Source organism: Tripterygium wilfordii, chromosome 14 (genome assembly GCF_013401445.1).
Source record: "Tripterygium wilfordii isolate XIE 37 chromosome 14, ASM1340144v1, whole genome shotgun sequence".
Classification (NCBI taxonomy): Eukaryota; Viridiplantae; Streptophyta; class Magnoliopsida; order Celastrales; family Celastraceae; genus Tripterygium; species Tripterygium wilfordii.
Window position 1 is genome coordinate 9910597 of NC_052245.1, and position 15249 is coordinate 9925845.

A 15249-nucleotide genomic window follows, 5' to 3' on the forward strand; every position below is an offset into this window, starting at 1 on the left:
ATAATTTCCGACGTCTGCCATAATAATAAACACTTAGCAATTCAAAGATACTTAGCTTGGATTGTTGTTGATGTGTGTCCCGCTGTTGTAGTTTTAAGGTTGGCTTGTTATCTGTATTTTTCTGAGCACCATCCTTCTTTGTTTCTTTTCAAAGCTTGAGTGCCATATGTCTTATGCCTCTCACTGTTCTCGAGCTATCCATCTTGTGTTTCTTCACTTTTGGCGAATGAGGCTTTTCCTCTTTCATTTAGTAGTGTTCTTTCCTCTTCCAACGATATTCTTCAATGGCCATTTTACTTTGTCCCTCATTCCTTTGAGTACAAGCGTCGTTTCCTCGTGTAGTGATTTTTGGTCTCGTTGTTGTTAGCCATTAGTTGAGCTATCCGGATGGAGTTTTCACGTAGCTCCTCTTTCACAGACGCCATCCAAATGGAGTTTTCGCGTAGCTCTGTTCTCATAGCCGCCATATCGATGGAGTTTCCACGTAACTCCTCTCTCATGGCCGTCAATCAATTGAGATAGCACGTTGACCATGGGGTCTATTTCCGGAGGAGACATGATGTTTCAAGGTGATTGAGGTTGTGGTTTCTGGCTTTGCCAGGCAAAGAGCTGTAGAGGCCCCACGGTGGGCGCCAAATTATAGATGCCCGAATCTATAATCGTTGAATAGTCAACGTAATTTATACGGAGGCCTTCTACAGCGGGATCCTGAAAAGCAAAGCAAGGTTGAGATCGAAGAACTTAGGCACCGGTGGGGTACCTGCCAAACTGTAGTGGCAAAAAAGTCATGGACTAATTTCCCAGTCAATGCATGACCCAGTTAGCATAGTTGGATGAGACGTCAGTCAACGCACAATTTGACCAACAAAGTCGAGCGAGACGAACCTAAGTCGGACAAGACCATAGATGTTCAAAAGCACATAAGCAACCCATATTCGGGCGCCCAAGCTAAGCAGCCCATACTCGGGCGTCCAAGACCAAGTCAATTAATGCCCAAGTTGGTCAAACCACCCAGTCAGTCAACACAATCAGAACAAGTCTAAAGCGGCCTGGCCCATGGGCGTCCAACATCTTCGGGCAGTCATCATCGGACTATCAGACCAAAGACATTCCATGCCATCAACTACCGACGGACGACGTTCGAGTCAATCAACGACCAACTTGATCAATGCCCTAGTTGACTAACGTCCAAGTCGATCAACACTATGGACAGTTGGCGAGCAATGATCATGCTCGCCTCAGGTATCAATCATCCAACTTGACTCCATCACATATCATGCTTATACATGCATATTATCAATCATACAACTAAACCATGATCCCTTGCTCTGAAACCATTGTCGGACTTAGCCTCGATAAGACAAATACAACCTCTGACACAAGCACGCCGAGTCAGTTGACATGCAACATTGAGCCGCCTGACCACTGTACAACCCTGACATCAGCCAACCAAAATAGGCCGCGTGTCCTGACAGTCGACACCACCTTCCCGTATCTGCCTACGAGTTGTACTATAGTACCTAGTATGTCAGCCTTGGTCGGCAAGTCACCCCACTATAAAAGGCCCCCTCCTCCTCGGGAGCGGGATACGCAATCTTGGAGACTCAAACCCTTAGCTTTCTCACTTTCTTCAACCTTTAGCTCATTCACAGCTACCTTGCATCTTGCATCCACTATTTTCATACTAGCATTAACACTTTACGATTCTTATATCCTTGCTTTGACCAACCTGATTTCGGTTGACTGACTTGAGCGTCGGAGGTTCTTTTGCAGGTACCCCACCTGTGCCCAAGTTCTTCGATCTCAACCTTGCTTTGTTTTTCAGGATCCCGCTGTAGAAGGTCTCTGTATAAATTACGTTGACTATTCAATGATTGTAGATTCAGGCATCTACACACGCTTCTTCTCAAGCTCGAACCCACTTAGTTTCCGTCTCAAAATGGGTCATAAAGTGAAGGAACTTGGGGAGAGATTAGATGAGATTGCAGCTAAAAAGTAGAAATATCATCTTACAAAGCTAGTTGACTATCGATTAGCTGGTTGAATAAAGAGGGAAATGACCGATTCTCTGTTGCTTACATCAAATGTTATTGGAAGAGAGAGTGATCAGGAAATAGTAGTCAACAAGTTTCTCTTAGATCCGATTGTGGGTGGAGATATCTCTGTGATTCCTATAGTTGGAGTAGGAGGCCTAGGGAAGACAACACTTGCCAAACTGCTATACAATGACCAGAGAGTAGACAAACATTTTGATCTCAAGATGTGGGTGTGCGTATCTGAAAGTTTTGACAAGAAACAAATCATGGTAAGCATGCTCAAGTCATTAGCTCTTCAAAATCGTGGAGACTTGGATCCTGACCAATTGCAAAAGCTAATTCAAGAAGAGCTGAATCGAAAGACAGTCTTGCTTGTTTTGGATGACGTGTGGAGTGATGATCGCGGGAAATGGATTGAATTCCAGGATTTATTGGAGAGAGGTGTTGTTGGAAGTAAAGTCATAGTCACTACTCGTAGTGCCTCAGTTGCAACGACTGTTCGAACTGTCTCCTCATATGAGTTGAAGGGTCTTTCTCATGAACAATGTTTGTCTTTATTTAAGAAATTGGCATTTAGAGAAGGAGAAGAGGATTTATATCCACATCTCAAGGAGATAGGAGGTGATATTTTGAAGAAATGTGGAGGGCTTCCTTTAGCTGTGAAGACACTGGGGACCCTTTTATATTCCAAAAGCGACGAACGTTATTGGAAATTCATAAGAGATAATGAGATATGGAAGCTGGAGCAGAAGGAAAATGACATTTTACCTGCTTTAAGGTTAAGTTATGATCAAATGCCATCTCATTTGAATTCATGTTTCAGTATTTTATCTATTTTTCCTAAGGATAATGATTTCACCAGCGTTTCATTGGGTCAAGTTTGGATTCATGGGCTTCTTCAATCCTCAAATGAACATCAAGACATAGAAGATACTCGATTGCAGTATATGAAGGAGTTGTATTCGAGATCATTCCTGCAAGACTTCGAAGATTATGGTGGTGTTTTTACATTTAAAATGCATGACTTGGTGCATGATCTTGCATTGTCAGTGGCACAAAACGAGTGCTTTGTTGTGAAGACTCATACCAATAATATAGCTGATGGGATTCGACATCTGTCATTGTTCGACAAGGCATTATTAGAACAAGAAGTTCCGGGTTTTTTAAGAAAGGAAAACAATCTCCGAACTATAATTTTCCCTACTGCATTGCAAGGCCCTGCTTGTGAATCTTTTGTCAATACATGTATCTCTACATGTACATATTTGACGATGTTAGATTTGAGAGAGTCATCTTTTGAGGTACTGCCAACTTCCATTGGTGATTTGAAGCATTTGAGACATCTCAACTTAAGTGGTAATAGTAGAGTTAGGAGATTGCCTGATTCTATTTTGAAGCTACACAATTTGGAAACTTTGTTACTTAGTAATTGTTCAGGACTTGAAGAGTTGGCAAGAGGCCTAAGGAACCTGATTACGTTGAGAGTTTTGATAATAACGGTAAAACAGAAGTATTTACCAGAAGATGAAATAGGGTGCTTAACGTCTCTTCAGCTTTTGTCTATTGGAGCTTGCACCAATCTTGAATTTTCGATGGAAGGAATCCAACCTGTAACATCCTTGCGTTTCTTGGAGATTTGGGACTGCAAAAATTTAATTTCCTTGCCTTGGAATTTGAAATACTTAACTCGATTGGAGTTTTTAATGATCAGCAATTGCGTTCAGCTTGATTTGATGACAGAAGATGAGAACCAAGACGTCAAGGTGAGTCTTCAATTTTTGAGGCTTCAATCAGTACCACTGCTCGTGACCTTGCCCCAATGGCTTAAAAAATATTTCAACACTCTACAAAGCCTCTCAATTGATACTTGTGAAAACTTTTCCACATTTCCGGAATGGTTCCAAGACTTCACTTCTCTTAAAAAGATTTTGATCAGTGATTGTCCAAAGTTGTTGTCACTGTCGGAGGGGATGCATCGTCTACCTGCCTTAAAGGAATTGAGAATAAGAGGATGTCCAACGCTGCGTAAAAGATGCAAGAAGCTTGTAGGTGAGGATTGGCATAAGATAGCTCATGTTCCAAATATTGATATTGATGATGACAAAGTTGAAGATGAAGATGAGGCATTATCAACTGCTTAGGTAACAAAATGTTTGCCTCTAAATTTGACTACTTTCTCGGTATTGCTAAATTATAATGTTTCTTCTCTAATCAAAAATGTTATTCTGCTTCTTCAATTTCATTCTGAATTATATTCTATATAGCATATCAAACACATTGCTTATATATTCAACAGGGTACTGAAATAAATCCATTCAACTGGCGAACGGAAATGATCTCGCATTATCTACAAATTCTGCCAATGCTTGCAAACAGTGTTTACAGGCTGAGATTGAGCGTCGTCATGGTGTCATTCTTGGGCTAGAGCTTTGTGTATGAACATCTATTTTATTTTAAATCGAGATCTTAGGCTGAGGTTGTGTATGTGTTCATTTGTTGAGCAGTAACTGATTGCAACCATGGAAAGATCATTTTCTTTTAGGCGTTTTGGTTTAAAGTTTTGATTCATGGCCCTAGTAGTCATGCGGTGAGTTCGTGGTAAAGGGGGAGGGGTCGGAAGAGAAGACTGATTACTTGGGACAGGGGGCAAGGGCATATCAGGGATTAGGGTAGGAGTAGGAGGCAAAGATGGAGGCATAGTAGTGGTGTGAGGAGGTGAAGGTTGGAGAACAACAATAGTAGCTGGAGCATCAGGGTTAGAAGCCGAAGGTGGTTCAGAAGGTTGAGAGGTAAATGAGAGAAAATCATGTTCATAAAAGGTAACATGACGGGATATGTAAATTTTATGAGTTTTAGGATCAACATTTATATGCATGCTGAGATGTAGAGTAACCCAGGAAAATGCACAGTGTTGAGCGAGGTTGAAGTTTATTGGAATTGTATGGCCTGAACCAAGGAAAACAAGTGCAACCAAATACCCTTAATTTTAGGTAGTTTGGTGCTTGATGAAACAAAAACAGTAGTTCATAGGGAGTTTTAGGAGCAGTGGAGGAAAGAGGCAAGCGATTGATGAGATACGCGATTGTTTGGAAAGCAAAGGTCCAAAAAGTGAAGGGTAAGTTGGCAGAGTTTAGCAGGGTACTAACTGTTGAAGTGAGGTGACGATGTTTTCATTCAGCCAGGGCATTATGTTTAGGGGTGTGTGGAGGAGTGTGAAGCCAAGTGATACCTTCATGAGAGAGATAGGGTTTCAATTTGAGAAATTCGCCTCCATTATCAGAGTACACAGTTCGGATAGGGAATTGAAATTGTTTTTCAACTAACTTGCGGAACTGAATAACGACACAGAGCACTTCCGATTTTGAGTGAGTGAGAATAGCCATGTATACCGAGTGTAATGGTAAACAAAGATCACATAATACTTAAATCCATCTAGTGAAATGAGAGGGGCTGGACCCCACACATCAGTGTAAATAATGTGAAGAGGAGTAGTACTAGTTACAGTAGAAGTTGCAAAAGGAATTTTGTGACTTTTATACATTGAACAGGAAGTACAAGGGAGACTAGCAATAGTGCGGTTGGAGGAACAAGGGAGACTGGCAGAATTAACAACAGATGAAAGTAATTTAAGAGAAGAATGACCCAAACGATTATGCCACCCAACTAAACTAGTCTTGGTCCCCAAAGGAGCAGTAGAAGCACTGTAACAGAGATTGAGGTTGTGATCAAGCTGGTAAACACCATTAATGCATCTTCCTTTAGCCATAACCTGAGCTGTAGACCAATCCTTGAGAACACAATGAAAAGGAAAAAATTCAATCGAGACATTATTAATTTTAGTAAGTTCATGTACTGAAAGTAAGTTTTTATTAAGCAAAGGAACATAAAGTGTATTGGTGATAGTGAGTGGTCATGTGTGAGTATGTAGTTGTGTAGTGCCAATATGGGTGATTCCCAAACCTGAACTGTCTCCAAGGCGCACTTCATTGGTATCGTCATATTCAGAATGAATTGACAAATTGCTCAAATCATTAGTCATGCGATGACGGGCGTCGGAGTCAAGTAACCAAGCTAGGTTGGGTTGAGTACTAGTGGTAGAGGGAGCTGTGGACATAGCATGGTTGGCAGAGGGGCTAGATTGAGAAGCATAGTATTTCAGTTTATGACACTTATTTGCAGGATGGTCTGGTTTACCACTGAGTTGACATGTGACCCGAGAACTGCCACGACCACCATGAAAAGATGAGTTGTCATGACGGGGACCATGCTAGTTTTGAGAGTTGCGGTTCCCTTGCTGATTCTAGGAAGGGGCAGGATTGAAGTTGCGATTCGCTGGCTGTTGAGAGTTAGAGTTTGGGTGTAGTTGGTGGAAGTTGGCAGATGCCATGGCCAAGTTTTGTGAAGAGACTAGGTGTGCTAGATAGCCCTCATGAGGAATTAGAACATCCTTTAGCTCTTCAAAGCTAAAAGGGTTTTTGCGAGTCCTGAATGACCCGATCATGCCAGGGTAGTATTCACCCAGACCATCCAAGACGTAGAGAGTTAAATTATCTTGGGATATTGAGTTATCAGTCAAAGATAGTTCATCTGCAAGATTCTTCATGTCTTGCAGGTAGTCACTCATGGCTTTGCTACCCTTTTGTCCTCGGGACAGTTGAGATTTCCATTGGAGAACTTTGGATCTAAATCCATTTACAAACAGCTTATGAATCTTAGTCCAGGCAACAACATTGTATTTACTTCCCCAACAAGAGGGAGAACTGTAACATCTATAGAAGAAACAATAGCATGGAAAATAAATTGATCTTGAGCTTTCTAGGTAGCAACAGCAGTATTCGGGAAGGTGGAGTTGGCGGGTGTCTCGGGGCAGGGATGGGTGCCATCAACATACCCAATGAGGCTGTAGGCACGAAGAAGGGATAAAAATTACAACCTCCAAGAGGCAAAGTTAGAACTGGTGAGTTTAGTGGAAATGGGTGAAATAGCTTGGACTGAGACAGAAGAAGAAGAACCTAGAACAGGTATGGTAATGGTAGTAGTGTTAAGAGTAGTTGTCATGGTTTTGGTAGGAGACAACTCATTGGAGTCTTTATGCTCCGATACCATAAAGAGCTTATTGGAAATAACTTTTACCATTAATCAATGAAGAGAAGTATACAACCTAATAGATAGAGAAGAACAACGGTTATATCAGCTTTTACAAAGACTATAGTTTGTACACTACTACTAGATATAAAGCTAGACACGTTATCTGTAAATGATACGGATATTATAAACTAGAAAGGTTTGACTTGATATAGGCTTATCATAGGAGAGCCCAGTTAGGTGGACTGAGGGTTCATATCCTTATTAAACCAAGTCTGTAAAAAATGTATGAGGACCATAATTGGTGATATTTCATCCTCAAAAGAATGCATTGTCAAACCCTTTTTTTTTTAATTATGTTTCAGTTTTGAAAATTTTTATAAAAATTCACGTGCGTGATAGAAGCTCACACTTATTCATCATAGTTTACGACTAGGATATTATTGGATAATTTAATCAAGATCCTCCTTCAGAAATATCAAAAACAAAAGAGAATTTGAAATAGAGATTTATAACACAAGAAATTAGGTAAAAAAAATTCTAAATTGAAAACAAAAAACCACTATTGTCAGAGAAAAAATGTAAAAAATTATTACCGTCACACTCTCTTGGTCCTTTACCAACTCCTCTCTCACCCTCTTACAAAGAATAATACCGTGTGAAAAAACAGTCCAAGTAGCCAAGATGCACATGTCGACACCACCACAACTATCACAATTAATGTCGTGAACAATTTTCCCACACATTGCCCACTGTTTTGACTTGTCTTGCACAAATACAAGTCAAATGTTTGGTGTCTTGATTTTTATTTTTATTTTCAACGGAATCCATCTTTTTTTAATCAATACCAAAAAAAACTTTCATAAATAAAGAGTACACCTCCTCAAAATTCACCATTTTAAGAATTTTACTTCGGCTCATGTCAAAAAACCTGCAACCCTTAAGTTTGGCTTTCCCGGGAGTTCATTGGCACTCAACATACTTTCTCACCACACACCCTGCATCAATGTCAAACTAATGTCCGTGTGCAAACCTATAAACCTGCTAGAAGTAACACATCCTCTTTAATGTTAACTTTGAGATCAACAACATGTCAAAAGGATAACGAGCTTCTTATGGAGAAAAGAGATTCACCGTCAGTGACAATATCAATATCTTCATCTACTGACTTGGAGCTTTTAGCCGAATTGCTCCACTTGACAACTTTTTTCTTCAATTACCAAGATTGTCCACACTTTTTCATCGCCTTGTGTAACTCGATTGAATTAACACATCTAAACCGAAGGAAAAACTAGAAAAAATAAATTTAATGTAAAAAATTATTACAACCATACTCTCTTGGTCTTTTATCAGCACCTCTCTCACCCTCTTATCCCGCGTGGAAAAACAGGGGCAAGCAACCAAGTTGCACATGTCGACACCACCACAACTCCAACGATTAATGTCGTGTACAACTCCAATGATTGTTGTGGAGAATGCTATGAGTGAAGGTGAGAAATGGGCTACAGTTTTTGGTACTACTTGTTGGATGTTCTAGCATTGGCGTAACAAGCTTTTGTTTGATGAGGAGTTTAATTATCCCAGACGCCCGATTCATCTAATCTGCTAGAAGGTGTGCTCTTGGAAGATTACAGCTTTGGGAATTGATAGGATTAAAACAACAGTCAAAGAGAAGGAAGAACATTTCATTCGTTGGATGCTGTTGGATAGTGACTGGACAAAAGTTATTACAGATGGAGCAGTGCGACACAGCGAAGACCGTGCATCGGCTGCAGGTATCATTAGAGACTCCACTGGGAATTGGGTAAGTGGTTGCTCAGTTAATATTGGGAGTTGTTCGGTGCCAAATGCGGAGCTTTAGGGCGCCTTTGTTGGTCTTCAAAAAGCTTGGGATTTAGGGCTGCGTAAGATAGTGTTGGAGGTGGACTCTCAAGTGGTGGTGAATATTTTGAACGAGGAAGTTGTGTTCACTAATGCTCATACTCATTTAGTCCAACACATAAAACGTCTCCTTCGTCAAAATTGGGAAGTCCACATCAGTCATGTGTATCGCGAGGAGAACTTTTACGCGGATAGCTTAGCCAATCTTGGTTTTGACATGCCTCAGGAAGTGTATTTTTTCTCTAGTCCTCCTGTTATTACTATTCCATTCCTTTGGGAAGATTTTGTGGGAGTTCCATGTCCCAGATTATGCCCTGTTTAATAATATTTTCTCGGATAATGCTTCGTCTCCCCAAATTTGCTCCCCCAAATTACCCCCAATCTATGTGGCAACCTACCTGGCAAAAGTTGATGTGGATATTAATTCAATTAAAATAAAAAAATAAAAAAATTGGCTCATATGTCCTCTCTCGAACAATGCGATACCCTCCGTTTTTTCTCTCTGCAACGCTTTGTCTCTCCATCACGCTTAGTCTCTTCGTCTCTCAATTTTTCGACGTCTCTCTCCCATCCCTCAGTACCTTTTGATATGGATTTAATTGCAAGCGCACAAATCGCACAAGTAATAAAGAGGTGAGTAAATTATCGTTTCCACTAGGGATGTGTTGGCAATAGAAATCAATGTCAAACTAGTAACAACTATGCAAATTGGGGAACGGTTTTGCGGTTTGTTTTGATTTTTAACTAAAAAGAACAAAGACAAATCAAACACAAGTGTGAAATCAAGGATGGAAAGCACTAGGGTACCTAACGTCACCTCACCTATCCAATTCAATTCCCTTGGTCCCTTAATCCCTAATTCCTCTCTCTATAATGACAATCGATTTCCCAACCTATTCAATGTTCTATTCCTAGATACATCAAACGTATTTTCAACATAAATCCCTGTTATTCCTAACAATCGGATTAATATATCAAAAACCCATTAAGAACTATGAAAATCATTTAGCGATTGCATAAGCCACAAACCTATATTCCTATGGTTCATGCACCCTATGTCATCTATGGCTTGAGGCAAACCCTAGATATCTCCTTCCGGTCTCAATCTAGGCAGCAAATGAATTGAATGATGGCCAAACATTCAAAAGCATTAATCACACCCATAGACAATCAATAGAGAGAGAGAAATCAAGAAATAAGGAAACCAAGTTATTGAATCTTCAAGGTTTGATTACATTAAGACCCTAGTAAGAAATCTAGCCACTCATGGAAGCAAAATACATCATTAAACAAAGGAAATCAACCATAGAAACTAGGATAGAAAAGGAGAGAGAAAACCCCCTTGTAGACCCTCTTCTTCTCCAAGCTTCAATGGTGGCTCCAAGTTCTCCAATGGTGGTAGAATGAAAACCCTCCCAAAACTCCCCCAAAACCCTATTTTATGCCCTTTTATACTTCCCCAAACTCTTATGTCGTTTTTAAAACAAGTTAGGGTCGTTTTGGCTTAAAAACAAGTGAATTCGGAACTTTTTCGCGAAACTGCGCATGCTGTGAATAGTACCTCCGATCGATCGGAAATACAATCTGTCTCCACGAGTTTTTTAGTGTTTTGGCAGGTCCGATCGATTGGGAATGACTCCGATCGATCGGTAATCAGTTCTGGAGTCCAAATCTTCATTTTGTACTCTTTTCCTTCCTTTCTTGCCTTGACACCTACAATATGCAAATATAACTTTCTTAGGCAATATCAACTCTTAATCAACTCAAAATGGGATGAACTCATGTGTAAAGGATGTGCAAATGTATGTATATATTTGTCACATCAAACACCCCCACACTTAACCTTTGCTCGTCCTCGAGCAAATTGAGAATGAATAAAGGAGGGAAAGAGTATTTTCCGTTAAGCTCAAATGAAAAATAAAACAACTAAGATCTACTGTAAATAAGTAACTAATCTATGCCACTTTCATAGGGCTCACGATGACACTTAGCATGTGCCACAAGCCTTTAAACCCCTAGGTACCCCTAGTAGGAGGAGTTGTGTCTCCTGAGGGTTTACCAGAATGATACCCACAAACATTAAACAACTTCAGTGCCAAAATTCATGCCATCAACAAGAGTATAAAATGAACTCACAATTGCACCCTATCCACACTAACAAACCAAACATTAGGGCATTCAAACCAATAAAAGCATTCCTTCAAGAATCTTATCTCATCCACTTTGCTTATAAATTCAAGAAATGATGCACATAATGGATTTCACTTGATATTTGGCTTCAAAGTGACATAAACAATGGCCATGAAGTCTTCCAAGAACAATAAGAATCAAAAAGTAAATACAATGAGCATTTATTCAAACTTCATTCTTATTCACATTTTTTTTTCTTTCTTTTTCTTCTCAAAGGTGACTTGTGCAATGTTCAACCTCCTTAAGCTTTCTAAATGACTCATGTAACGAGCTTTCGACCAATGACTCCCAATCCAGTTGGCTTAGGGCACTAGGTGTTAAGACACCCCAACGGATCTAATTACCCGAGTCAAAAAGGCTACGAGGTTAAACTAGTCACCAAGGTACTCTAACATTCATTTCCTACCTTTTTACGCGAAACTTATTGCTTGCTAGGCAAGAGGCCCGGTTACTCAGTAGAAAACTTATGAAAGAAACCATTTATTCATCATCACAATTTTTTTTTCTCTTCTATTTTTTTATATATATTTTTTCTTTTTTTTTTTCTTTTTAATTGCTCAAGTAGTGCTACTTAGAATCAAATTGATCTCAAACAACCACAAATGTCAAAGTCAAGTCATATTTCATACCCCACAATCAAGTGTTCCATATTCACAAAAGCACAATGGACAAAACAATTTTCAAGATAGGAAAACTCAATTGGAAAGAATGTCCATAGCAAGATCCATCAATGCTTCAAAGATCACCAAATTCATCCAAATACACTCAAGAGTGATATGGCATAAGGCATTTGAAGTCAAAAATTTTATTTTTTACAAAAACTAGAAACCTAAATTCCCACCCCCACACTTAAAATATGCAATGTCCTCAACGCATGGAATAGGTGAAAATAGAAATAAAAAGATAGAGATAGAACAATAAAACCTGGGTTGCCTCCCAAAAGCACTTGGTTTAAAGTTTTCAGCCCGACTCCCCTTTGTGAATTCAACCGGGATCCTTGAGGGTTGTGGTGTAGACTCCCCTTGATGGCTTCTTAGGATTGACATTTGATTGCTTAGGTGCCATGCAAGGAGCATAAGCTTTCATCACCACCATTTCCTTAGGATAGGCATTTTTCTTCATTTTCTTGGTCTTCCTCTTCTTCTTTTTCTTCCTCTTCTTTTTATTCTCCTTGGGATCTTCAACTTGAGACTTTTGAACTTCAATTTCAGCTTGGGTGGTTGCCTTGAGAACTTCATCCTCAACCTTGGAATTTTTGCCTAGAAGAACTTCCACCGGAATATATGGAGCTTTTTTCTCAAGAGTCTCGGGGATGACCATGTCAATATGCTCCACTTGGAGGCATTGTTGAGAAACCTCCTCTAGCCTTCTATTGCCAAATACTTTAAAAGTGATTTGATCACCTCCCGCACCTCTCAAAGTAAGCCTCCCTTTTTCAACATCTATCAAAGCTCTCCCGGTGCTCAAGAATGGCCTTCCCAAGATTATGGGAGTAGTAGGGTTGGCCTCCATATCCAAAATAAGAAAATCAACCGGGAACATGAGCTCACCCACCTTTACTAACACATCCTCCACTATGCCAAGAGGGTACTTTATAGATCTATCCGCCATTTGCAAGGACACCGTGGTTGGACTAATCTCTTTCACTCCAATTTGCTTCGCAACCGATAATGACATCAAATTGATACTAGCTCCAAGATCACACAAGGATCTCTCAATCAAGGTGTTACCTATAGTGCACGGGATTGTGAAACTTCCCGGATCTTCTTGTTTAATTGGGAGCTTCCTTTGCACAATGGCACTAAACTCTTCGATTAATTGTATTTTTTCACGCTCCTTCAATCTCTGCTTCTTGGATAAGATCTCCTTCATGAATTTGGCATAGCAAGGAATTTGCTCTAAAGCTTCGGCAAAGGGGATGTTCACTTGAAGCTTCTTGAATACCTCCAAAAATTTAGAGAATTGATCATCATTCTTCTTAGTGCTCTTCAATCTTTGAGGAAATGGAATTGGAGACACATAAGGTTTGACTGGAGGTACAGGGAGAGAACTATCGGGCCAATAGGGCTCAATTGCATATCGTGGCTGCACATCTTTCGCTTTCACAGGAGCTGGAACAGGCCGATCGATCGGTTGGGGCTCCGATCGATCAGAATTAGCCTCGGGTGAAGTTTCATCAAAGAGGCCCAATCGATCGGGAACCCCCTCCGATCGATCGGAAATTGTCTCTGGACATTTTTCAGCTTCGTTCTTCCCTGTTTTCCTGCACTTCTCCTCCTCCTGCAAAATTTTCGCCTTTTCGACATCTAGATCAGAAGCATTTTTAACTGCCTTACCAGTCCGGAGAGTGATTGCCATGCATTGCTCTTTCTCCTTCCCTTTTGAATTCACCTCCTATTTGCTTGGCAATGTACCTCTTTCTCTATGTGACAAAGTGTTAGCTATTTGCCCCATTTGTACCTCAAGATTTCGAATGGAAGCTCCATAATTTTGCATCAAATTTGCTTGAGCTTGTAGAGTGGCATCGGTTTTGCTCATGTATTGCTCCGTCCTTGTCATAAATTGGGAGGTATGAGTTGTAAGTGTATCTATGCCTCCTGCTAGCTTTGAAAACATCTCATCAATATCCCTCTTCTTCTCTTGGGGCTGCACTAGATGTTGAGGATTTTGCACATTTTGAGTATTGCTCCAAGAGAAGTTGGGGTGATTCCTAAATCCCGGATTATAGAAGTTGGAATAAAGATCATTGCGGGGTTGATTGAAATTACCTCCACCAATGGCATTCACTTGCTCACTAGGATTAGAGGAAGAAGCAATGAGACACTCCCCCGTAGGATGACGTCCACAACAATAATCATAAGAAATGTAGGAAGGTGTGTTTTGCGTAGCATGTACCCCTTGAGCTTGATTTAGTGTCAATGCATCAATCTTCTTTGCCATAATAGCCAAGGTAGACATAACTTCATCATCTCTACAACTTCCCCCTTGCTTTGGATTCCCCCTCACTGAGGACCAAGAGTTACTGGTCTTGGCCACTTTATCAAGTAATTCCTGAGCCTCCTCTTGATTTTTGGTCATAAAAGAACCTCCCGCAGCCGCATCAATATTCTCCTTAGTATGCATACACAACCCATTATAGAAAGCTTGGTACACCACCCATTCCGGAAGACCATGATTTGGGCAACTTCGAATAATTCCTTTAAAGTGCTCCCAAGCCTCATAAAATGATTCAATATCCTTTTGGGCAAAGGACATGATATCCGCCCTAATTTGTACCGCCTTGCCCGGAGGAAAGAATTTTGCCAAGAACTGCTCCGCCATCTCATCCCAAGTGGTGATAGAATTTGGAGGCAAGGACATCAACCACCCCTTAGCCTTGTCCCTCAAAGAAAATGGGAATAACCTCAACAAGATAGCATCTTTAGAAGCTCCGTTAATCCCAAAAGTAGTGCACACATGCAAGAAAGAGCGAAGATGGACATTGGGCTCTTCATTAGGAAGACCACAGAAAACCACCGAATTAGAGATAATGTTGATGATAGCCGGCTTGATCTCAAAATTAGTAGCATTGATAGGAGGATAGCGGATGCTTGAAGGATTTGTGTCCCAAGTAGGCTTAGCACAATCCTCAAGAGAGCGAGGATCAAATTGCCTAGGAGGGTTTTCAACCGCTTCATCACCATTTCTTCCATTAGCACCTCCACCATTACCATTACCATCATTCACAATTAAAGCTCCACCAAGATCACCAACATTCCCCCTTCCTTGATTGTCTCCCATGCCTTCCATTTGATTGTTAATAAGCTCCCGTCTAAGATTGTGAAGAGTCCTTTCAATCTCCAAATCAATAGCAATTAATTCCGGATTAATAGAACGTCTCCCCAAGCTCATACAAGAGAAAGAATTTCTGCAGAAAAATAAAGACCAATTAACAAAATTGAAAACCTAATTTGACACAAAAAAAACAATTGCCTCAATCCCCGACAACGGCGCCAAAAACTTGATATGGATTTAATTGCAAGCGCACAAATCGCACAAGTAATAAAGAGGTGAGTAA

General features: G+C 40.4%; 1 protein-coding gene and 1 non-coding gene across 2 annotated transcripts; both read left to right on the forward strand.

The window, feature by feature from the left end:
• Positions 1-1912: 1912 nt before the first annotated feature.
• On the forward strand, positions 1913-4579 carry LOC120014209 (putative disease resistance protein RGA3). Its single transcript, XM_038866128.1, has 2 exons — positions 1913-4177; positions 4333-4579. The coding sequence occupies exon 1, from the start codon at positions 2057-2059 to the stop codon at positions 4175-4177; it is 2121 nt and encodes a 706-aa protein (XP_038722056.1). The 5' UTR covers positions 1913-2056; the 3' UTR covers positions 4333-4579.
• A 9779-nt stretch (positions 4580-14358) lies between these two features.
• Positions 14359-14464, forward strand: LOC120015814. The gene has a single exon (XR_005471829.1). It is a non-coding gene; the product is annotated as a small nucleolar RNA R71 (small nucleolar RNA).
• Positions 14465-15249: the final 785 nt, after the last annotated feature.

Coding starts and splice junctions, on each gene's coding strand:
- LOC120014209 (XM_038866128.1), top strand. CDS start 2,057: ATGACCGATTCTCTGTTGCTTACATCAAATGTTATTGGAAGAGAGAGT.